At 35.0% G+C, this 26,647-nt stretch overlaps 1 protein-coding gene across 3 annotated transcripts in view; it reads right to left on the reverse strand.

Moving 5' to 3' along the window:
* CFAP47 (cilia and flagella associated protein 47) overlaps positions 1 to 26,647 on the reverse strand; it is a 446,504-nt gene that overhangs the window by 97,186 nt on the left and 322,671 nt on the right. For all 3 annotated transcript variants that reach the window (XM_031660417.1, XM_031660416.1, XM_031660418.1), the window contains exons 50-53: positions 24,226 to 24,354; positions 19,127 to 19,224; positions 4,855 to 5,030; positions 2,649 to 2,756 (exon numbers count right to left, since the gene is read on the reverse strand). In XM_031660417.1, the coding sequence (XP_031516277.1) occupies positions 2,649 to 2,756; positions 4,855 to 5,030; positions 19,127 to 19,224; positions 24,226 to 24,354 (511 nt within the window). The remainder of the gene's footprint in view (positions 1 to 2,648; positions 2,757 to 4,854; positions 5,031 to 19,126; positions 19,225 to 24,225; positions 24,355 to 26,647) is intronic.

Raw genomic sequence — 26,647 nt, forward strand, 5'->3', positions numbered from 1 at the left:
TTCCATAAACTTGATGACCCCTAGAATTAAAATATGCCACCCCATAAGATATATTGAAGTCTTAATTCCTAGTACTTCAGAATGTGATATTATCTGGAAATAGAGTCACTGCATATATAACTAGTTAAGATAATGTCTAATTGGAGTAAGACAGGCCCTTCATCCAGTATGACTCGTGTCTTTGTAAATAGAATCATGTGAAGGTACACAGAAGATGGCCATATAACAGTTGAAGTAGAGATCAGAGTGATGTATCTACAAGTCACAGAAAGCCAAAGGATGCTGGCAAGCACAAGAAGCTAAAAGAGACCAGACACAGTTGCTCATGCCTGTAATCTCAGTGCTTTGGGAAGCTGAGTCTGGAGGGTCACTTGAGGCCAGGAGTTCAAGACAAGCCTGAGCAACACAGCAAGACTCTGTCTCTACAAAAAATTTTGAAAATAGCCAGGCATGGTGGCTTGCCTGTAGCCCTAGCTACTTGGGAGGCTGAGGCAGAAGGATTGCATAGCTCAGGAGTTTGAGGCTGCAGTGAGCCATGATTGTGCCACTGCACTCCAGCCTCAGTGACAGAGCAAGACCCTGTCTCTAAAACATGAAAAAAAAAAAAAAAAAAAAGAAGAAGAAGAAATAGAAGCTAAAAGAGACAAAGAATTATCCCCTACAGGTTTCAGAAGGAGCATGGTCATAGTGAACCCTTGATTTTAAACTTCTAGCCTTCAGAACTGTGAGACAATACATTTTTTGTGGTCTTAAGCCACCCAGTTTATGGTGCTTGTTATGGCAACCCTAGGAAGCTAATATAATGACTTCTTTTAGTTTCAAAATCAAAATAATTATGTATGAACTAATGACATTTTACTAAATTAAATAATCTTTGGCACTCTATTTTTGAGACCTAATGTTATCCCATATTAGATATTAGAATATATTCCAGTTTTAGGAATAATGTTTACTTATTGTTTTATAAATGCTAAATCCAGCCAAAAAAGCTAACACAGTCTAGTTGTAATAATAGAGTAATAAATGCACAAAGTTTTCATTCATAACATTAACAAGATCCGAATTGATGATGAGTAAATGCCCAAAATATGTGACTATTTATGCTCTAAGCAAATAATAAATGAGTGTTCATAATTCTCAACTATCAATTCTAATGGTTTTGAATGTACAGCATCCAACTTGTCATCTTCATTTTTTTGTAATGTCAAAGTATAACATAATAACATAATTTTATCTATGTACAGTTTTTCATATCTCTTTACTGTTTCTTGCTAACAATATAGAGTAATTAAGATTAAAATATTTAAGTATCAAATCTGTAATAAAAAGAATGGAATAATCACCATACATATATTATTTTTCACAATGTTATGGCCCTGTGACAGAGGAAAATTAGGTAATATGTGCTGAGCAGAATTCAGTTCATAAATTCAAATTATATAATTCATATAAATCACCATTTTCTTGTTTTTATATAAACTATATGCATAAAATAATTCACCTTAAAAAGAACATTATATGTCAGTTTTATGATTCTAGACTACAAATTTAAAAAGTCTCTGTAAATCATGAATTTGTTCTTTCACCAGCGACATATGAAGAAATTCAATGAAAATAACCAAAACTTCATTAATTATAATGAATAAAATATACTAAAAATCATGACAGATTTCTCATCATTTTTTGGTAAGCATCTGCTTTGTATATTACCAATTTCCCAAGTTTTCTCATACACAATACCTTAGAAAAATAGGAATAAAATATTTTCATACTAGATATCTATGCTACTATAAGAAAGAAATTTCAAATGTCATTGTTATGGCTAAAGAGCATGTACTGGAAGAATGCAACACTCCTTTGATGTGACAAGGGACAGAAATTAGTTAAAAGGCACTAATTTGCTCATTAGGGTGTATACTCTTTAAAAGTAGGGATTATGCCTTTTTTATCCCTATTTACCAGCACCAAACTTGATAAACAGTAGGAACTCAACTATCTAAATAGGAATGGTCATATCTCAAGGGATCATGGCATTAACCCACTGACCAAATGTTCACAGTTATTCATTGCTTGCCTCTCCTTTGCCTTGAGGAAACTTTTGCCAGGTTTCTCTCCTTCCCACCAGCCCCTGAACTCTGCTTGTCCCTAAGCCTAAACAAGCATGCAGACACACAAAGTAACATGACCCTTTCTCAGCTTCTCCTGGGAATTAGCTGACCACAGTAAAACCCTTTTCCTGTTAGACATCACTGGCCATTGTCCCTTGCTTGTGCAGCTTTCCCTCCAAAGATTCTGTCTATATCTGCTTGTCCTTCCTTTACTTTATAAAAGACAAACTTTTTTCTGTTTGATTTTGCAGACCCTTGTAGACTTCTAATGGGAGTCCTTCCCTATTGCAATGGTCTCTTTTTATCCCTTGTAATAATCCTTTTGAATAAAACTCTTTCCTTGCTAAGTCCTGATTTGTTTTTCTTTGACAAGTTTTCCACAGTGTAGTTTACATATCAAACCTTCCCTAGGAAAAAAAAAATCAATGACTAAAGATATATTTATTTTTCATTTTAGAAACTGAATGCATTATAACAATATTGTAATAGATTAACTATTTTTCTTGCAAGCAATAATTTTATCTATTAAGTAGAACTTACTTGCCAAGGTCGCACTGTATTTCTGGAATTATGGTTGGTTTTGGTAATTCAATAGTTAATTTCAGTAAATACCAGAATTCTTCAGCCATTTCAGGCTGAAAAATAATGCTGGTGGAGAGAAATACACAAAATTTTGTCAGCAGTTTTAGTTTGTGTAATAAATTTAGCAGAAGAAGTATACCCCAAACTAGTATAAATAGTGGGTTTTAAATACAACATTTGACAACTGCTCTGTAACATGTACTACTCTATTTGTAGATGTATTTTTAATTCTTCAGTTTTGGTTGAGAAAATCACTTCATCATTCAAGAAAAGCAGTGTTGTCATTAATATCTGTTTAATAAACGCCTGCTGGATCAATAAAAATGTTTAAACATGAGTAGTTTAAATGTCTTGCAGAAGGTGGAAGAGTAAAAGCCCTGCTTTTCAACTGTGGTTACGTCAAATTTAGTTTTAGTTGAATGCATGTGCATTTTCATGTGAATGCTATCAAGTGACATACAGCTCTAGAGAACTTCCTTTATGATCAGCACATCCTCAACTACCAGGGAAGCGGAGCATGTGACAGTCTAAAAAAGTATAACTGGGGGCCGGACATGGTGGCTCACACCTGTAATCCCAGCACTTTGGGAGGCTGAGGCAGGCAAATCATGAGGTCAGGAGTTCGAGACCAGCCTGGCCAATATGGTGGAACCCCATCTCCATTAAAACACAAAAAATTAGCTGGGTGTAGTGAGTGTAGTGGCGGTCGCCTGTAATCCCGGCTACTCGGGAGGCTGAGGCAGGAGAATCGCTTGAACCTGGGAGGCAGAGGTTGCAGTGAGCTGAGATCACGTCACTGCACTCCAGCCCAGGTGACAGAGTGAGACTCTGTCTCAAAAGAAGAAAAAAAAAAAAAAAAGATAACTGGGATGGTATCTCAGCTCTGTCATCTTTTACTTGTGCAGTTTTGAAAAAGTCATTTTCTCATTTATAAAATAGGAGGAATCACTCTTACCTCTTACAGTTGCTGTGAGAATTTTATGTTTATGTATGTAAAATACATGCCCCAATGATGATAGCAGAGTAGGCAGACAGTAAGTATTAGCCAAAAATTTTTTTAATGTATGCTGATAAAGAAAATTCAAGATTCAGTATATGTTCACAAAGCCTGTGAAGTCACATTGGGGCAAAAAGATCAGCCCATATTTCTAATGGCAATTTTTTCAAAATAGTGTCTTTTATAATATGTGATATTCTTATTTTCATGCTTCACAGAATAATAATTTTTATCCTTTAAAATTTCACAGATGTATTCATTTATTTACTGATTCGCTAAAATAACAATTACTGGTTTCTATTGTAGGAAACTGTACTTGAAGCACCAATAAGAGTTATTTTAAAGGATGTTACATTAAATAAAATAAGCCAGGCCAGGCACAGAAAGACAGATTTCACTTATATGTTGAATTTTAAAAAACTGAACTATTGTGGGGAGCGGGGAGGGAGGGGGTAGCATTAGGAGATATACCTAATGTAAATGACGAGTTAATGGGAGCAGCACACCAACATGGCACATGTATACATATGTAACAAACCTGCACGTTGTGCACATGTGCCCTAGAACTTAAAGTATAACAATAAAAAAAAAAATTGAATGCAGAAGCAGAGAGTATAATGATTATTGTTACCAGGGGCTGGGAGGCGGAGGGGACACCAACTTTGAGGAGAGACTGGTCAAAGGATGCAAAATTTCAGTTAGCAGAAATAAGTTCAAGATATTTATTGTAGGACATTATGACTGTAATTAATTACTTTAATTCCTCTATGTCCTCCAAGTGAATTATTTGTATTTAATTAAGAAGCAAAATATATGAATTTTCATCAACAAAATTGAAAGTTTAATCCCTAGTCCTCATGCAATTGTTTTCATTTGGTTCAGCTTTTGCATCCATAAAGGTTTACTTAGTAAAAAGTGGAGTGAAAGGGGGTAAAAGGAGAAATGTAGAAATTATTTAATTTGATATTCTGATAACTACTATTTTTGCACTGAAGCAAGCAAAAACTAACTCCAATTAAATCAGTACAGTTTTCAGGGACTAGTATTAAACAAAGTTAAAACTATGAGCAAGTGTAATTTTAATGATTATCGTGTAAGAAAAAGTAAAATTTAAAGGTTAATTTCTAAGGTTCAACAATGAAATATAATGCCACACTGAAACCATACCTTTCATTGCTATAGCCTGTAGTTGCTGGAGAATACCATACAACATATTTGGTGCACTGTAGTGGACTCAGGATAATTTCATTATCACCATTAAAGGCAGCACTCGTTAACTGCACATCTAAGTGAAGAGCTCTATCTTTTGGATTAGAGAGAGGTATTTCAATGGAAGTGCTGTCCTAGAATTATACAACAAATATGTAATCACCTTTTAGTGTCAGCATGGTGTCATTATACTATGAAAGGAAATGTAAAGGAAATTATTACATAATATAAGGCCATTTGTTTTATTTTTTTCCTTGATACACTGTTGAATACATCTCACTAGCTTTGAATCTCTTACATGTTTTCTTTCATTAGCCTTGATAAATTGTAACCTTATTTTTTTCAACAGCAAATACTACACAGAGATCCATGTAACTAAACAGATGAAAACTATTTGTAAAATTACATTTAAAATGTATTTTTCACTGGTATCATTATTTCTATGAGGTCCATTTTTCAGTGTTTACTCTGGGAATGGTACTCAAACTTTATCACACTTAAGAATAACCAGCAGAGTCTGCTAAAAGACAGACTTTTATCCACCTCTCCCCCACACCCCTTCTCCATCCCAGAGATTCAGTAGATCTGGGATGGGGTCTGAAATTTATATTTCTAGAAAGTTTCCACATGATGCTGCTGCTGCTGATGATTCAAAGGAAACACTTAAAGTAACAACGTACCTTTGCATCAAGTAGTAGGGACAATCTAAACTAAAAAGTCAAATTATGTTGATGATACATCTTTCTGTTTAGATTTCTTCCTTCTGTTCTTGTTTGTCCTGTCCTTCCCCCAAGGTACACTGTCTTAGCTCTGGAAGGCACTCTTTAAGTTCTAACATATTTCCTGATCCTCATACTGACCCATCCTGGCTAATGACTTGTAATGCACCCCATTTCAGCCATGATCTCCAGTACGTCAAAAGCTATAATTAGAGCAAATGTAGTAAAGATAATTAGTAGACAGGACGTATCTCAATTTTAACAAATTCCAGTTGCCTAAATGTTTTAACCTAAAGAAATGGAGAAGGTTGAGCATTTCAATTATAAATCAAAGCTTGGTAATAAACGTACTTTAGAACATGGAGCTGTTATGAAATTTATCAAATTACTTTACAGGGGTGACAAAAAATTCTTACTAAGCTTCTGGGAACATATCTTCAAGGTAGATATTACAGCTTTGTCTATGGCTGTTTCCGAGGGCCTAGCTGAGAATATTTGCCTGATCACCTCTAATAAATAAATGAGTTGGAGGAATGCTACATTTTAGAGGAATGGAAACAACATTTAGTGTGGTAAACAACGTCTGGTGAAGAAAGATGGAAACCAAGCATATATACAAAGTAACAATTAGATTAGAGCAGATATCACTTATTAGAAATCAATGTTGATTATAAATGCAATGAAAAAATAGTCTTCTACAATGGTTTCTGGAGATATTAGAATTATGAATTCTTAAAATAAGTGGGCATTTAAACATCTACAGCAAAATATTCAATGCTCATAATTATAAAGAAGGAAAAATAAAAGTGTAAAACGTAAAATACTGAACAGTGACTAATTTCCTGGGTAACCTGGCATATTTTATAAAGTTGATACAGGACTTGGTCTCCAAGTAAGTTGCCAATGGTCAAAAATAAGAACAACTAGAAAAAAGGGTATGCCAAGGTAACAAATACTATCAACCCAATATGAGCCTAGAGATTTTGCTCAGGGCTTAAGACAGAATATGGAAATGACACATTTGGCCTAGACATTTGTCCTGGTCTACTACTCAGACATTATTCAGAGAAGAACAGAGTCCATTCAACAGAATGCTATAGCCTGTCATAGAAGTAAAAATGCTAGAATCTAAACCACTGAGTTTCAAAATGTTTTAACCACAACCCAGAATAATTTGTTTTATATCACAATATGGTTCACATATACATATCACAAAAGTTTTACAAAACAATCCCTGCATTTATCACATGTAATATTTTCTGATTCTTTCTACTACCTTTTATTCAATTCTATTTCCTGAAAAAAATAATGCTAGTTTTGACTCACTCACCTGTTGAGACCTACACATTAGATTTAGATTTAGATTCTGGTCTAAAGAGGAATAAATATTGGAATATAGAACTACCTGAGGTCTTATTACATATATAAGTCTTACAAACAAAATGGAACAAAATCACATTAAACCTACTATTTTCTGTGTAAACTACAACCTATCTAACGAGACCATGCTCTCGTGCTACCAAAGTGTCATAACATTCTACAGTTGGCCAGATCTTACGAGTGGGAAATATGGATGGTGTCTATGGAGCACTTAAATCACAGCTCCTCCTTGGCATCCTTGCAACATCCATGACAAATACTATTAACTGATCACTTCACTCTTATTCAGTAGGTCTGGACACATCCTCAAAATCTTTCACAGAGCAGCCTTCCAGAGAGCAATTGTTGAATGCTTAGCATTACCAGTACTGCAATCTCTTGAAAATCTCTGGAATCTCATTATTTGGAGTTTTGAAAATAGCAAGACTCAATAGAAATAAATGTTTCACTATAGTCAAAAGCTTTAAGTTTCTAATTAACTGTACTATATTTCTAGTATGGTAGAAAGTATCTCAAATGTAACTATACTTACAAAAATGATTTCTAAATTTCATTATTGTTTGGATATTATTTTCTTCTAGGTTTAAACAGAAAAACTTAAATGACACCTTAAACATAATGAATAATTTATATTTTAAATATCCACCTGCCAAAATATCTTCAAAATTTCAGGGAATATTGCTTTTCTAAATATCAATATTTCTTAAGGTTGTAAAATTACATCTTTAAAGTATTTGATATGTTCAGTAAGTTAAAGAGAAGAAATTTTTGTTATCTCTCATTTTATAAGATGAGCAAAACTCATGTTTATTCTTGAAACAACTTTCTTAGGTTATCTGTATGATTACAGAAATGCATAACCATTTTGAGAAAATAACATACAAAATAAAACATTAAAATTGTATTTAAAACAATATTAATTGTTTTGGCTAAGTTATCTTGCTACCTCACATTCCATTTTATTTTATAAAGAACTCTTACTAAATGAGAAGCACACAGTCCATTGAATTCTGTGAATACTTTATTTATAAAAACGTTTGAAATACTTGGCTGGTGTCTATTTTGCAAATGGCATATTCCTCCATTTTCATGAGCAGGCTTTTAAAGTTAATTTGTGTTCAGAATGAAACATAAATCAGTTTTGACTGATTTTTTTTTTTTTGAAACTCAAGTAAAACAGTAATGGCTGAACATTACATGATGACTTCTAAAGCTTTCTTTCATCTTCACATGGGCTCTTTTAGGTTTAATGATAGAAAGCATTCTTTTATAAGGTATCCAATATTTTTCCCGGCTTGTACTTAAGAATATGGTAGCAAACATAATGGCTGTTTAAAGAAATTGCTTCCATTTCTCAGACTCCTTTGTAAGAGGACTAAATAATGCATATTTAATCCCGTGAAATACAAGTAAAAATTTTAAAACAGAAAAGACATTCACAAGATGCTGAAATTGAAAATAATTAAAACATTTAACCGCTCATGTAGAAGTGGAATACTCTTTTTAAATATATAAAAACAGTTGTATTGAATTTTGCAAATTATAAAGATTTTCAGAGGAAGTTTGAATACCTACACACTTTTAAAACAAATATTAGATATTTTCAGCATTTATGTATATATATGTATACACATACATATTATTTGTTTTTTCATTTTTATTTTTTTATTTTTTGAAATGGCGTCTCGCTCTGTTGCCCATGCTGGAGTGCAGTGGCGCGATCTCGGCTCACTGCAAGCTCTGCCTCCTGGGTTCACACCATTCTCCTGCCTCAGACTCCTGAGTAGCTGGGACTATAGGGGCCCACCACCACGCCCGGCTAAGTTTTTTGTATTTTTAGTAGAGACGGGGTTTCACCGTGTGAGCCAGGATGGTCTCAACCTCCTGACCTCATGATCCACCCACCTCCCAAAGTGCTGGGATTACAGGTGTGAGCCACCACACCTAGCACATATATATAAGTTATATGCTTATTTTTTTTACAGTGGAAGGAACTTACGGAGAAGTTTAAAAACATAAATTAAATCAGGTCATTCATTTCGTTTACACCCTCTATTGGCTAAATGCACATAGACTAAAATCTTTCTTCTTGCCTTTTGAGGCCCCAGGAGATCTGGCCCTGCAAACACCTCAAAAACTCTAATCACAAGTAACAGCCCCACTCCCACCCCATCAATCTTGCAACCTTTCCTGTCCAGCTGTGGCCTCTCTACCTCTTCCCTGCTTCTGGCCTGCCTATGCTCCTTCTCGTTGTGTCCCTTCCCACCGAGCTCATTTTGTTCTGAGGGCTTCTGCACCATTGGTCTCTCTGGTTGGGTGCATTGCCACAGTCTTCAAGCCACCCTCAATGTTACCCTGGAATATTTTTGTTCATAGAATTATCACTGTCTAAATTTACCTCAGTCATCTATTGTCATTATAACAGGTACACCGGATAGACTAACCTTAGTGGAGTGCAGTCTGAAGTCTCTCACTACTGCTATCCAAACCCCTGAAGGAGCTGCCTTCCTCCAGCCCTATTATTATCTCAAGGTGGCTCCCAGTGCCAGAAGAGTCTAACTTTGAGGTATTTATAGAAATCTCAAATCAATCAACACTTTCTTCTCACATACAATTGAAGTCTGCTCCTGATCCTCCCTTTCTGGCACCTCATCCTCACCCTCAGGCCTGTCTGGGAATTTTGCACACTGCTTGTGAGGAAGGAGGTAAACATGGCCTGCTCTTTTCAACCCTCTGCTCCAGCTTCCTCTCCTATGATCATGGTGCTGATGTGGCTGGCTCTTTCAGGTTGCAGGATGAAATGGGATGACAGGTAGAAGAACAATACCCACTTACTTAATTGGTACTACCTGATCTTATCCAGGTGAGTATATAGGTTCCTTTTGCCTTCTTCTATCTTGAATTACCCCCATGTAGACTCTCCAGGAGTCTTCTCACCCTAGAAGAATGTTTCTTGGGCTGGGTCCTTTCAGATAAGCTCAAGCCTAGCCTTATTTCATTACGTCAAATTCACTTTGGTCTGCTACATCTTGACTTGTGCTGATGAAAGTGCATCTTGCTCTCACTCTAACCACCTTCCCTCTCTCTGTGGTCCATTCTATTGGTAGGAACTCACTGAGAGCCAGGGGCATTAAACTGTCAGCTTCCTCCCCTTAAAGAAGACACTCTCACTGTCTTTTTGTTCTGGCCACCACAGATATGAGCTGTAAATGGGTGATGGGCTAAAGATTTCTCCCCTCCCTTGATGTGCCAGAAACCTCATCTCTCTGTAGGGAGACCCCCTGAAACTATTGCTATGGAATAAAAGATGAAATGCTCCTGATTATTGTAAATACAAAATTGCATGCAGGATTGTGTAAAGACAATGCCAGGTTGGACTGCCAGAATGAGCCAACAGCACATGATATGCTTCCCCCTGCAGAGAGCCTATGAATGGATGTGCAGTCAGGGAGGTTTCACATCACCAGGATTCCTATCCCAGAAAAGCAGATGTTCATAGCTCTGGGAATGGAATGCAACCCTCATGGAGAGCCTATAAACGGATGCATGGGGGGCACCTGTCCATATGGATAAGATAGGGCTATAAATGCCCTCATCTTGCCACTGCTCTTCTAGGCCTCTTCAGGGTTAAGGCATACTCCCTTCTGAGAATTTCTAGTCTAACCGGTTGTCTAGCTTCACGTCCTGTTTCTATGGATTGCTTGTAACCAGCTTTTGCTGTAACTGTACTGCTGATTAATATTTTGCTAATCATAGGTTATGGAAATACTGTGTTTCTATTTTAAGGCTCTGTTAGAAATTACTGATGCACACACTATATTGTAAATTCTTATCTCTGTATACTGTACTTCTGCATACGGATGTTATGTTAAAGAATTACTTCATCCCCATGTGACCATCTCACCTCATAATCAAATGACCCTAAATCCCTCACTGACCTACCCCCGCCCTCACTAAACTTTATAAAATGCTGGCATATCCAGTGCATTGTTGGCACCGCTGGACCAGAAGGTGGTGACCCCCCTGGACTCAGCTTTCACTATCTTGTGTGTGTCTATTATTTCTTAACCTGCCGATCCACCTGGGAACAAAGAGAGAGCTCCATTGCATTGCGGGCTGCTGGCCAGATCCTGCAATATCTCTCCACTAAAATCCCAAGTTCCCCTTTCATGACATGAAGATGTCACTTGGAAGTGGCTGTCCAACTAGAGATTCCATTTCCCAGAGCCTCTTTCTCCTGGGCTTAGCTGTGTCACTAGTTTTCTCCAATTGTATGTGAGTGAAAGTGGTGTGTCACCTGTATGTCAAGGCCATTAAAACTATTGGAAATTCTCTTCTCTCTGCTTTCTTTTTCTCCAGCTACATGTAGGGACCTCTGAGTCCCTAAAAAGGAAGGAATCACAAGATGGAACAACCCTGGCTCCCTGAATCACAACAGGGAGTAGGCCACCCACCAACCAGGGACACATTCACTAGAATGTTACAATTGTTAAAAACTTTTACTGTGTTTAGCCATTGCAAATTTAGGGTTTATTTGCTGTACCAGCTAGATATACTCTGAATATTATATTTAGAGAGTCTTAAATGGCACAGCAACCACTTTCATAACACAAATATATGTGTTATATTTCTTTATATATAAGAAATATAATTATCTATAGATAATTCTCAGGTTTGTGACTTCATTTGAAAATCCAGGGTAACAGGAGAACTTCCCAGGAAACATCCCAATTCAATTACTTTATTCGTTTTCTAACTCCACTAGAATGGTAGCTCCATGCAAATAGGGGCCTTGCTTGTATTGTTCATCACTGTTCTTTAGCATCTAGAACAGTATCAGGAATATCAGAGATATTCAGTAAATACTCATTAGAAAATAAAATGTGCAATTTATGAGATGATTTAGTGTTTGTGTGTATGTATATACCTATTATGCATTATATATTAAAATTATTACATATTATACATTATATATTACATATTATATAATATATGGAATTATTGAAATGTCTGGTATCTTGGATAATCACAACTTTTAACTAAATAATAAAGCAACTATGTAAAAATCTAACTCAGAAGGAGTTTAAAAGTCTCCAGTTAATTCAGCCTGCCTCCTTACTTGAAAGTTACTGGGTGAAGACAGCAGTTTCAGATGGGAGAAAGACTTTATTGCCTTATCACTTTGTCACTTGGTTGCTGGTTCATACCTACTCTAAGAGGAAAAAGTGTAATTCACTGAGTGCACTAAATACTTCATCATTTCCTGCTTGGTCAGAATAAATAAAGATTATTTACTTCCACATAACCACTGAATTGAGTCAACGACAATTCAATATGCACTAACATGAAGTATTTTCACCATACTCTCTCTCAGAAGATAATCATGAGTTCATTATAAAAGGATTATTTCTGAGGAGAAAACACACAATAATATTAAGTAAGGCATATTATTGAGGAAATCTTCAATTTTAATTTTATTCAATTTGAAAACATTACCAAGTCAGTAAACAAACTGAACTAATGGGTATTTTGAAAGTATCATGTAATTGAGAGGAAGTGATCATTATAATCTGGGTCAATAATTTTCCTAAATTGAAAAGTCAGAACTCAAATAAACCATGTAGACAGCTATGCTTAGAAACACCATTGTCATTCTTTTGCTATTTCCATCTGTACAACACTGTATCTAATGACGTCATGCCTTATACTCACCCCAGTGCCCAATCCTCCATCATATGACCTGAAATGTATAGAATGCTGAGATGCAATCAAGGTGGTTTGCTAATGCCAGACTGGGGGACATGTATGTTGAGGATGCATTAATAGGCACCTGGGAGTTGTGAAAAAGCCAGAAAACACTGGAAAAGCCTAAAGTTTATTAATTTGTATTCAGACACACCCCATAACCTTGAGAGAGAAAGGAAAACTATTAACAACAGAAATATTTCTAATTGCAAGGAGTGATCCCTAGGAAGCAACCTCCTGCTTAACCGTTTAAGATAGTATTCCGCTCCCCTCCCACCGCCGTATATGTGTGTGTATATGTATTCTCTACATATATATGTATACTTACATATATATGTATATGCATGTGTGTGAATTATTAAAATGTTAACTCTGAATGACCCTGTAGGCAAGCCATTTTGAAGACTGTTTGTCACGAGTTAAGCAAACAGTGCTTAAGATATATTACACAAGATTTAATAATCATGGGGTATGGGGTACCCCAGGGGGTAATTCTTGACACAGTGAGTGGGTATTTGCCTTGATTTTTTTTGCATGTCAGGTGTTTGAACTTGCATAAATGAATCCAATGTCATGTTCAGTCAATTCTTCTTCATCTGCATTTATGGAAGAAGGCAGAGGCATGAATAGGTCATAATGACAGAGTAGCCAAAAATTGTTTTCCTTTGGAATGTTCATTGTGAACTTTAATTGAAATAATGGTCTTTCAGATAGCTGTGATGTTGATTTCAACTAATTAATATACTCCTGACTTAAAGGCCTACATGAGAAGGAATGGACAGTTATGATTTTCTTACCTGACCCATTCCTTTCTATCTCCTGAACACTATTTCACTCAGAAATATAGAGATATCTCAAAGTAATCATAATTTTTCATCTCAAAATGTCCAAGGTAAGATATGAATTTTAAAATGACGTCTTTATTCATTATGTAAAATTTGAACTTGCCCACAAAATCACAAATTAGATTGTTTCCATCAGAGCTAATGCTAAGTTTTCCTCATCAGGTACAATAGGCTGATAGTTTGCCATATTAACCTAGGTCACCTCACTCCATTACCCTCACCTAATTTCCAGTGCTAAAGCTTTCTAAACTCACTGCATGCTGGGTGGGATTGCTATACCCTGAATGCAAGGAAAAGAAAGTTCGTCTAGTTTTTTCAACATACTCTTTTTTCAGATATTTTACTGTTTTGATTCTATTGTTCTGATATAAACCATAGTTTTTGGAGAAAACTTGCCTAGCCACTGTTAATAACCAAGAAAGAATAAATGAAGTTTTCCTCAGCTGGTGGTGGCAACAGACAGCAAACACACACTTTACCCAAGACTTAAACTTCCTCCTAAATTCCTGTCCTACCTCAGCTACTTCAGTGACTTTTCACTGGAATTTAGAAAACCTTAAGGATGTTCTGCTGTGCCCCTTTGGGGCTACATGAAATTTGATGGGGAAAGCCCCTTGATATTCAACGACTAGCCAGTAAGACTTTTATACTGCAGATGTCAAGACAAGATGGTAAGGACCAAATTCCCTCCATCTCTGAACTTGGAGTCAGGATGCCCTCTAAGTTTCCTTTTAACCTCTCCATAACACCCGGGAGAATGGAGCATGAGAACACTGAGGAGGAGTTGAATCTGACCTGAGAGGGAACAGAATCTGACTGAGTTTACCAGAAAGTAAAGACAAACCTAAGTTTGGCTTCTAAAATCAGCTCTTTATCCCACTCTCTGTTTTTTAAGAGTAAATAGCTAAATCTCTATTTCCATGTCATTTCTGCAAATCACACTGGTTAACATCGTATCTAACCAGAACAGCATTGTCAGTAATTATGACCAAGGAGAGTCAATGGAATTCATTATGACTACCTAGATACTCTGTAAATACAGGTCAGCATTCTTGTTTTAACTTGGAGTAAAAATTTCCTGAAAAGCTTTGTTTGTTGAAATTCTATACAGAGTCGTTACTGGAAAAGTTGTATGTGTGAACACTAGAAAAGGAATCAGCCTTCAGAGCACAGAGCTTGGCCACCAGAGATGACTTAGATGAAAAAATAAAGAGAAATAAGGTGCGGGGGGTGGGGGGGCGGCGGGGGGAAGAGAAGAGGGAGGGAGGAAGGGAGGGCATGGAGGGAGAATGGGAGGATTGAGGGAGACTGAGAGAGAAAGAGAGAATAAATGCATCTTTCCTTCTGGCAGAGCACCTTGTTTGGACAGCAGACCCTCTCCAACACACATCCTTTTCCCTTTAATTAGGCACTTCAGTGAAGTGCAGACAGTTGACAGTTTAACTCTAGGCATGGCCTTGATTCCACTGTCAGTTGAAGTGAAAGTGGCTAATTATTGCTGACCTTTAAAGCCATAGACATTATGCACAAAATCAATTCAGAATTTACAAATAAGTAAATGATTCAGGAAATATTCTGGCAATTAATGTAGATATTAAATCCAAGTATATTAACTCTATAATTTTAGGAAGAACATTATATCTTTTGGGAGCCAACAAGTACTTTAAATTTTTTTTAAATAGAGTATAGGCAGATTAGAGATGAGATTTTACCATAATTCTAATTTTTATAGAATATTTTTGTATATGAGTGTTTTCAACATTAATCAAAATGGTCTTCCATAGCGACATCTACATTTTTTGTATTTAACTCAAATTAGACCATGAGATATATTTTCTGGATTAAAAAATAGTATTTAAGAATTTTTTACAACTTATCAGGATAAATTAAAAGCAGAATGCTAATTTTGCTTCCTCAACATTTAATGAGGAAGAAAAATTTCAATGTCATGGACAACACCTTATGATATATGATCTTTCATCTAGAAAAATAAAGTATAAAAAGTATGAAAGAGGCCAGGTGCGGTGGCTCATGCCTATAATCCCAACACTTTGGGAGGCTGAGGAGGGGGTGGGTCACCTGAGGTTGGGAGTTCAAGACCAGCCTGACCAACATGGAGAAACCCCATCTCTACTAAAAATACATAATTAGCCAGCCATGAAGGCCCAAGCCTGTAATCCCAGCTACTCAGGAGGCCGAGGCAGGAGAATCACTTGAACCCAGGAGGTAGAGGTTGCGGTGAGCCAAGATCATGCCATTGCATACCAGCCTGGGCAACAAGAGCAAAACTCCATCTCAAAAAAAAAAAAAAAAAAAAAAGGATGAAAGAAGAAAATACATTAAAAACATTAAATACATTATGGAGGCTAAAACTAAAAACTTTTTAAAAATGGTTGGCAACTCACACGTGTTTTTTAAATTTTTATTTTGTTTTTTTACTAGAGACAAGGTCTCACTATGTTGCTCAGGCTGGTTTCAAATTCCCGAGCTCAAGCAAGCCTCCCACCTTGGCCTCCCAAAGTGCTTGGATTATAGTCATAAGCCACCACACCTGGTCTCACTTGTGTTGTTTTGTATGGATGCTTTTATGTTTGACACCAAGAGGATTAAGAGTGTTTTCAACTATGCTTCTCTTTTGCTAGTTTGTGGAGATATTTCTGGATCTCTTTATTAACAATATAGTTAATTTAGTTGAAGGTTGTTTATAGAATTAAAAGCTCAGAAAGAAGTAAATGATCATGCAACTTTCACTGACAATGAAGTATTTTGAAGGCTATGGCTGTTTAAAACGTAAATTATATAAAGAGTTGCTCAAACACTTAAGTTTTGTTTCCACAACATGTTTACAGCTCAGTGCTATATATTAGAGTGATTGAGTGTCAGTGGAAAGACAGCGGGTTATTGTCATCATTCTCCCATAGCCGAACTATATAAAATACAAGAGATTTTTGAGATCAAACAAAATGGAACAGCAGCTATTATATGTTAAAATTTCCAAAGGAAATCCTAAATACTTTATACCAACAGAGAAAGGACTACTAACAAACAAGTATTATTTACTGAAAATGTAATCTGGTTTTGGAACCTGCAGTAAGAAGTAACCAAATATATGTGTTTCAAGATTGTATTTCTTACATGAACCCTATTTTAGAGAGATTCTGATCAATCACTCATTTCTAGAAAAAATGTGGAAATTGAGTTGAATATAATAAAAACTGAGATGCAGATAAAAAAATAAGAGATGGCTTAGTATCTTGAGTGAACCATTGCCACATCTGGAAGTATAAAGTTTAAATAAAGTATTTCTCAAATGATTCACCTGAACAGAATATGCAGTCAATAATATTAGGAAATAATATACAAGTGAGGACCACAATTTCAGTATACTTCTGAAAGTAGTCAGGAAGCATCTTCTTCAAAGAATGGACAAAGGTTTCATTTGATGGCATTATTTAAAAGAAATCATACTATTTCTAGTAAATAAATCTTCATGTCTGAAAGTTAAAGAGGGAATACATTTTTACCTTCAACAATTATGACTAGAAACGTGAGAAAACTTAATAATTTGGCAACATCACTAGCCACGATAGGCTAAGTTGGTAAACTTAGTTGAAAAAGATGTCCGTTCTCAACAAATCTCAGTTAAATGTGAACATTTAATTAATACAGTAAACCTGTCTATAGTAACAAAGCGAACTATCTAGCAGCTGTTATGTGTTAAGAGGTTTCGCTCCTGTATTATAATGTAAAACTATTCAATGAAAAGGGGACTCAATAATTGTGTTTAATCTAAGTGGAACATGAAATAATATTATTTAAGTATATTTATGAAATAACTATGCTAATTGTTCATAACAAATAATAAAAGCAATAGTGATAGCAATTAGAAATATATATGTGCATAAGACGAGTTACACATATCCCACTGTGGTGCCAAAACAAAAAGAGGTTTAAATTGAATACTTATAGGAAATCAGTACAAACTGAATTAGGATTACATTATAATATACATGGGGAGGGGCAAGTCCTTGATGAAAAATGAACAAGTGCCATTATTCAAAAGTACATTATTTATTTAAATAATATATTCCTGAAAGGGTATATGCAAATTTAATTTCATAAATGAAAACATATTTGAAATTTCTCAAAGAGATAAGTAGTGGTTTTTTGGTTTTGGTTTTTTGTTTGTTTTTGCTTTTTGCTCAGTCTTCTTACATATGCACATAAAGTACCCTGATGGTGTGTATTTCTCAGCCTGTGTGACAGTCTTCACCTTTTAAGGTTGAGAGCTATAAAAATCTCAATTTCTATCAGTATTTTCTTGAAGGACTAATAGCTCTTGCAGAAAAAAAAAGGTACGTTATACACCATTTAATGAGAAGATGCAACAATTGGCCATCTATAATTTCTTTTAAAATTGTATTTATGTTTGTTTTGCATATTTTGTCATCTTTATTCATATTTTAAGCATATAGTTAATAAGAAAGTCAATTTCTCCTTTTCTGAGGTGCTACATATGCACTTAGTTTTTTCAAAGCCTATTTAAATTTTTTTCTCTACATGTTGATAAAGGGATACATTTTAATGTATATTTTAAAATAACCTTTAAGGAAGATTTTACACTGCAGTGGTAACCAATTGACAGAAATAAGACATTTTCATTGAGTGAAATGATCCTACCGTCATATTAAATAATTTTCCACTTAGAAGATAACGCTTTTGCAATGTATACTTGAGCACATTTCAAAATTTTAATCTTTCATCTTCTATGCCTAAATGGAGATTTACCCAGAAATCAGGTGGGCAAATAATCAATTTGTAAACTTATAATATTTTAAATCTTTTCTTTTTTTACTTTCTATTTATTGGAGCCAAAGTTCAAGATTCTAAGTAATCAATTCTATAAAGAAATCTATCCACATATTTAAAAATAAAAATAACATTTATTATTATCAATTTAAATACTTGAGCACTAACAATAAGGAAATTAAAACATTATTAATAGCAATATTGTCCTCATGTTTCATTTAAAATAAGACTCAATATTTAACTTTATTAAACAATTTTGGACACAAATTTAGTAACATTTTAGTAATTCACATCAGACAAATCTATTCCGAGTATTAATGGAAACCCCAAATGTATGCCAGTTGCTCCAAATATGTTTCCAAGTGAAAGGTCTGCTGTAGAAACCAGGAAGAAGCAAGGCTGAAAGAGTCTAGTAGCACAATCCTGTTTTTATCATCTATGTGTGAACAAACATGTAGGCTAAGGGTAAGTTTGCTTTAGTAACTCTTGAAACAGATAGAATGCTAATCAATGCAGTCACGATAAGATAACATATAACTAAAATATGTTTTCCAAAAGCATTTTAAGTCCATAGTACTAGATTTAAAAATAAAATGGTTATGATTGACTAATTTATCTTAATACAATCATCTGATACAGACGTTTTTAGGGATAGTAAGTAATTTACTATACAACAAAAGGTCTAACTGCTCACAAAATGACGGAGTCTATGAACATGTAATGGGCACTTACCAGAGCAATACATGTCAGTTCCATAATGTCTATGGGTGGTCCAGGAGTGCTATGGATCTCAAGATTATACCAGAATCTTAAATTGTGAAAATTATCATCTGAAAAACAAACCAAAACACCACTTTTTAAATATAGACTTCAGAATACCATACTTAACATACACATTTGAGAATCATGAACAGACATAATTTTCAATCTTTTTTTTTTAATGGACTTTTTGTCAAGACAGCTGAAGAAAGGGTGGGAAGCTGTTTTTATCACAGTTAGTGAGGAATAAGAGAAGCTCCATCCTTGCATGGCCAAGAGAATGTCCTGTACAAGCTCCTGGCCCTATACCTATGCCAGTAACTCATTGAGTTCTTCCATAAAATTAATTTTGGAATGTTTTACTTTTAAGTTAAGGATTAATGTTTCAAAAAGAAATAACCAATCTTTTTTCTCATTGACAAACTATTCATGTATTTGTACATAGATATATCTAAATAAGTCATTACAATTCACAATGCTGCATTTCCAGGACCATAAGAATCTAGTATAAGGAGAAAGTCAGGAAACTGAGACTGCATGTTTCCTGAAAATTTGAAAAAGGATCCTAAGAATTTAGCCCAAGGAAAGTCTTAAAGGGGCATAGACTAAGTCGTGACACAATTATTTTTATATCTTGCTTCCTTAATATTTTTAAAAAGCAGGCAATTCTGCCCCTGATGATAACCAAAACCATACTCCCTCCAGCTAAAATTGGAATCCTCATCTACCAGGCCCTTCATAAAAAGGTTTTTTACGTCCATCAAAATCAGTTTTGTTTCGTTTTGCTTTTCCTCTCTGTTCAGCTTCCCACTTTGATATTCTTTTGTTTTCCTGTGTTGAACTAGGTCATGGTTTAAGATTGTCCTCCAATTTCAGTAAATTGTATACATATTCACATCAGTATTATCATGTTTAAAAGATTTCAAGAACTGTTATGCTAGATTAATTTATTTAGGTAAATTGCTAACCTCTTTGGGCCTCAGTTTCCTCATCTATGAAATAAGAAGCCCAAACTAGTGGAATTCTCAGTGTTTCTCTCTACTGAAAATGTTTTTCATGAGTATATGTTTTACATTGCATTGTACTGTATTGTATGGCACTGTATGACACTGAATAGCATCGTATTGTGTAGTATTGTATTGCACTGTATGGCATTTGTAGCTTTGTATTGGATTGTATTGCATGACATTGTATTTTACTGCACTGCACTGTTCTGTACCATCCTGTATTGTACTATTTTGCATCCTGTTTCAACACCTTAGGTATCTAAAATACTTATAAGATTGGTGGACCTGAGAACAATCCAGATATTTAAAGTAAACAGTTAGTAAGAGGGAGAAAGAGAAAAAAATAGTTATAATTAATAAGACCCAGTTGAGTTCTTATTCCAAATAACTATGAGGAGTTCTTGAGGGCAAATTTATTTCCACATTTTGAACTGACTCCTGTACTTGTTTATTTTTCAGAAATCAGTTTATTTCCTTAAAAGCAGAAATGTGCAGAAAATAAGGTTACCAAATTTATACTGATGGGAGATTATTAAGGAAGCCTCTGCTCACATTTGCTCCTTCAATTTTATAAAAGCACTTTGAGTGCTTCTATGACATTTAAATGTGACTTCTCAAAAATAAATCAAAGTTCTTAAAATGAAAAAAAGTGTTTTCCCTTCTAGGTACCTTATGCATATTTATCTGGGCCTTTCCAATGTTTTCACCCATACTGAACTCACAGAGAAAATAATTCTAGAAATAAACATTAGCTATGACTGAGGAGATTGCTTCATGACTCTGTTGTTAGTGCAAAGATCAGTGGAATGACTCAGAGTTATAAGACCAGGGTTCAAATCCCAATGTGACCACCATTAGCTTGTGACTTTTGGCAAAGAATCTCAAGAGTCTGCCCACTTGTGGAACAGGGACTATATTTGTCATGGTTCTCCAGAGAGATGGAACTAGCAGGATGTGTAAAGAAGACAGCAAAAAAGAGAGATTTTAAGAAATTGGCTTATACAACTGTGGAGACTTGGTAAACCCAAAATCTGAAGTATACTGGGGTAGGTCAGATTTTATTTTACTAAGGTTTTCAACTGATTGGATGAAGCTCAACCACATTATGGAGGATAATCTGCTTTATTCAAAGTCCATGGATTCAAATGTTAATCTCATCCATAAAACACATTCTCAGAAACATTAAAAATAAAGCTGACCAAATATCTGGGCCCTGTGGCCTGGCTAAGTTGACACATGAAATTAACCATCGCAGGGGCAATAACAACTATTATTTATAATTACTGTGACTATCACACGTGGCAGTGTTGTGATGTAGCTGATTTAGTTCCTACAGTGCTAAACATGTACATTGAGTATGATTTATTGATTAGAGTGGGATTGGTGAATGATTTATTGATGAAAACACCAATAAAATAATGATTGTTTTTTAACTCTGAATCTTAAACAACTTAAAATAGTTTTCTAATTATAAAATCAATAGCATTCACTATAGTGATTTTAGAAACTCCTGAATAGCATCAAGATAGAAGTTCTTCATAATTTCATGACAAAATGACAGCTACTTAATATATTTGTATAAAATTCAAGGTTTAAAATATCAAGAAAGATACAGATATATAGACATACACACATAAATATAGTGGGGTGTATACAATATACATAATTGATACATTCATATGTACATAAAAATATACACATTTATATTATTCATAAAATATTCACTATTAAAACTTTAGTTTCAATTATTCAATATATCACATAAGAAACATTCTTAAATATTGTATTTTTTGTATATCTTTGAATATTCTAACAAATTCCTTAGACTGAATCGTTGGATTGAAGAAGATAAAAAATTATTAAAAGTTTAAACATACTATAAATGTTCTCTTCAAAAAGTTTTTATCAATTTAAATTTCTGTTGTAATGCATGAGATTGCCTCTTTTGATCTGATTCTCATTAAAAGTGTTACCATTATCTTTCATATTTTCTTATTCGGAAGGTTAAAACATTCTGATTTAGGTGTTGCTTTCATTTATTTGATGAGAAGAAAGCTAGAAGATTTCTCAATTGAAAATAAATATACTGTGGAGCAGTCTTTAAAAAAGGATCCATGTTATTATAGGGGAAAAGTTAATTCTGTCTGAGAGTAAGGATATGAAAAGGCCTGTCTGAAGAACTAGGGATACCTTAAATGTTGTCAGGTACACTTTTCCTAGCTTTTAATCTATCTTTCAACTTGTTAATATGTAGGTTAGTATGTTTATCAGAGATCAGTCTTTTTTAGCCTATTAACATAAAATCATAATATTTTGATTTTCCTTCAAACTCTTCTGAACACTTTAACCCTCATGAAGGTTTTCCTTCATGGTTCTTCTGTCCTAGATATTACTGAGGATTTAACTTTTAGCATAACACATCTACAGCAATTATCTATTCCTTTGTCTCACCTGCATGATTTCACTCAAAGAGACCCTAAACCTTTTCAACCCATGTTAATATTGTTTTTCTCCTAGTCTCAGCTATAAAGATTCAATTGGCAACTGGATATTGCTATGTAAATGTCTTGATGTCAGATCAACATCAGGAAGTACAAAACTTTGCTAAGTGTTACAGTCTCCCAAACTTTTTTCTTTGTTTCTGAATTTCTGTCTTATTTTTTTCTATTGACAAAAATACAAACAAACTCTATTATTATTTTTTGGAATCAATACCCTTTTTCGTTATCTTCTATAAGGACAGTCATCCAATGCTAGTCTCTGAAATATTTCTCATCTTTAGTGATATTTCTATATTTCCACCACCACTATCATCATAAAAGATCTGGTTGTCTTCACTTTAAACTCAGTTTGCCATTGCAGTAGTCTAACTGGCCCAACTTCTCTTCCAAATCATTCTGAATATTTCTAAATACCACTCTTTAGTCCATGGATTCAGTGATGCTTAATTTCATGTGTCAACTTTGCTGGGCTATACTGCCCAGTTGTATGAACAAACACTAGTCTAGATGTTCCGGTGAAGCTATTTTAGAACTGTGATTAATATTTATGTTAGTATAATCTGAGTAAAGCAAATTATCCTCCATTGAGTAGGCCTCCTCCAATGAGTTGAAGGCCTTAAGTGCAACCATTGATGTTCCCCCAAAAAGAAAGAATTTTTTCTCAAGACTGTAACATAGAAATACTGTCTGAGTTTCCAGCCTGCCTGTCCTATCCTGGGGAATTTGGACTCAAGGTTGCAACATTGACATTGACTTTTTAGCCTGCTGGCTTGCCTTGCAGATTTCAGATTTACCAGCTCCCACAATGGTGTCAATTGCAAATCTTTCTCTCTCTCTCAGTACACACAGACACACAACTACAGACACACACACTCCATCATTTCTGTTTCTGTGAAGAATGCTATCTAATACAAATTCATTCAATAAAGATTTCTTCTTTTGTATAACATTTAAAATGTCTCCACAAGTTTGCCCCTGTTGAGCCACTTTTCTTTACTAAGGCCTTACATCCCTGCTATTCACCCATAAAAGAAAACCTCATTCACCCATTTCCAGGAAACGTGCCCTGAGTATTCCAACTCCTCATCACCTTATTTTCCTTGGAACTTGTACTAAAAAGACATGATATCGAACAGCATTCAAATAAAGTTTTATAATATAGGGGGAAAAATGGTGTTTAGTTTCTTTGGCATATGAGGAAGATTGCTAGTATCTCTTATATTGAAGTAAGCAATGCATATTACATTTTTAAAACAATACACTCATTAATATTTTATCAGAAATTTGCTGTATGCTTTTGTATAGTGACAGAAAAATATGTAAAGCTTTACAATTATGAAAGAGTGGGCACTCTTCTAGCTGAAGTATTTTGATACTATTGACATTAATAGCAGTGGAACTCCAGAATGTACGCTACATATAGTTAATACGGAATTAAAATTCTTACAGACATATGCAATACAAATTTGGGTATGTATTATGCGTGTAAACTATTTCATTCAAAAGTGAATGATGATTTGGATTTATGCAAACTAATAGTGAAACTCTGTCATAATAAACTTACACGCGTCTGCATCATCAAAAATGCTAGATTGTTCTGCTATTGAATCAAGACAGGAGAGTGCTTGATCTTGATCTGTGTCATCCTCATAATCATCACATTTCCTTCTTATAGTAGAAAATGTAATTGTACCTACAACACAAAAGTACAAGATGCCCTATTAATCAGGGTTTAGTTTTCTAAAACAAAAGGTAAGCTATAGATATTAAAGTTACTCTAGCTTAAAACATATAAATATAAAGCGAAAATTAATTCTAGATGTCAGTATTAGAATTAAACCTGATACATATTCAGAACTATTAAGGAAAAGCTCAAGGAAAGAGTTTAAGGAAATATTTTCAAAATCTCCATTAAAATGGTAATTTTTCAACAGCTTTTCTGAGATAATTTTTAAAAAGTGGAAAATGAAATAAATGCAACAACTTTCAGAATACTTATTGCCCTAGGGTAACTGTTCTTATTTTCTTTCCAAGTCATTTTAATGCTCTATTTATTACCCTATTAAAATAACATTTATTTTATTTTATATAATATCACAATATCCCAAGCATGAAATTTCTTGAAAATGTTTAATACATAAAATGTTAAACACTTTGTTATAAAAGTTATTAGTGAGGCCGAGCATGGTGGCTCATGCCTGTAATCCCAGCACTTTGGGAGACTGAGATGGGTGGACTGCTTGAGGTCGGGAGTTTGAGACCAGTCTGGCCAACATGGTGAAACCTTGTTTCTATTAAAAATACAAAAATTAGCCAGGCATAGTGACACGCATCTGTAATCCCAGCTACTTGGGAGGCTGAGGCAGAAGAATTACTTGAACCCGGGAGGAGGAGGTTGCAGTGAGCCAAGATCGCACCACTGCGCTCCAGCCTGGGTGACAGAACAAAACTGTCTCAAAAACAAAAGAAAACAAAAAACCCCAAAAGTTATTACTATGAAAAATCGTCACTCTCTGGAATTTTTTTTAATACTAAGATTGACCTATATAAATTGGTATTAATTTTTAAATTAAAGTTTATATTCTTATGGAAATGATTCAGAAATGGGCCCTGACCTCTAAATACCAGCTTGACATAAACAAACCTTTGCACACAAAATTATGTGTTTCTAGTCACGCATCATAATCAAATAGTTTACAGCAATGCCTATAAATACTGTGTAGTTGAATTACGGTAGCATCCACACTTCCTTAATTGTAAAGACAAGTAGAACTAAAATTAAACAGCAATATTTTCCTAGTTTTTACTTGAGAGCAACAAACTCTTCCTGAATTTCTTTTAATAAATTATATTTTTTTGGAGTGTGGTCTCCTTAGAGAGAGAGCTTGAAGTAAAATCATCTTGAAATAAGATATAATAACGTGTGTATATAAAACCAACTTGAAATGAAACACATATGAAAGCAATTAGCCAAAAGCACAGAGCAAAAACTCAATAAATAACATCTTTATTTATGTTCTTATTATTCCTGGTTAGGGGACAGTAAGATACTAATGGTCACACTGCTCTTGAAAAGGAGAGATATCTAAAAGAAAGAAATGCCTAATTTGGAAAAAAAAAAATATTTTAACTTGTTTTGTGGGGGAGGTGAGAAATATAGGTGTTTCGTGTGTTGACAGGCAATACAGATGTTTCATGTGTTCCATATTTTTACAGACAGTTAGACAGGTGACCAAAAGTTCTGAAAGTTGTAACTTTAGACGTGTCCTGTACAATATGACAGCCATTAGTCACATGTGACTACTGAGCAATTAAAATGTTGGTAGTCCTAAATAAGATGTGTTGTGTGAAATATACACTGTATTCCACAGACTGTGTAAAGTAGAATGTAAAACATACTACTAATAATTGTATATTAGCTCTGTTGTGAAATTATACATTTGGGGTCTATTCCAAGATGGCTGAATAGGAACAGCTCCAGTCTGCAAGCTCCCAGTGTGATCGACGCAGAAGACAGGTGATTTCTGCATTTCCAACTGAGGTACCTGGTTCATCTCACTGGGACTGGTTGGAGAGTGGGTACAGCCCACAGAGGGTGAGCCGAAGCAGGGGAGGGCATCGCCTCACCTGGGAAGCACAAGGGGTTGGGGGATTTCCCTTTCCTAGCTAAAGAAAGCCATGACAAACTGTACCTGGAAAAACGGAAAACTCCTGCCCAAATACTGTGCTTTCCCAATGGTCTTAGCAAATGGCACACCAGGAGATTATATCCCACGGCTGGCTTGGTGGGTCCCACGCCCAGAGAGCCTTGCTCACTGCTAGTACAGCAATCTGAGATTGACCTGCAAGGCAGCAGCCTGGCAGGGGGAGGGGCATCTGCCATTGCTGAGGCTTGAGTAGGTAAACAAAGCAGCCAGGGTAGCTCGAACTGGGTGGAGCCCACCACAGCTCAATAAGGCCTGATGCCTCTGTAAACTCCACCTTTG

Source organism: Papio anubis, chromosome X (genome assembly GCF_008728515.1).
Source record: "Papio anubis isolate 15944 chromosome X, Panubis1.0, whole genome shotgun sequence".
Taxonomy (NCBI): Eukaryota; Metazoa; Chordata; class Mammalia; order Primates; family Cercopithecidae; genus Papio; species Papio anubis.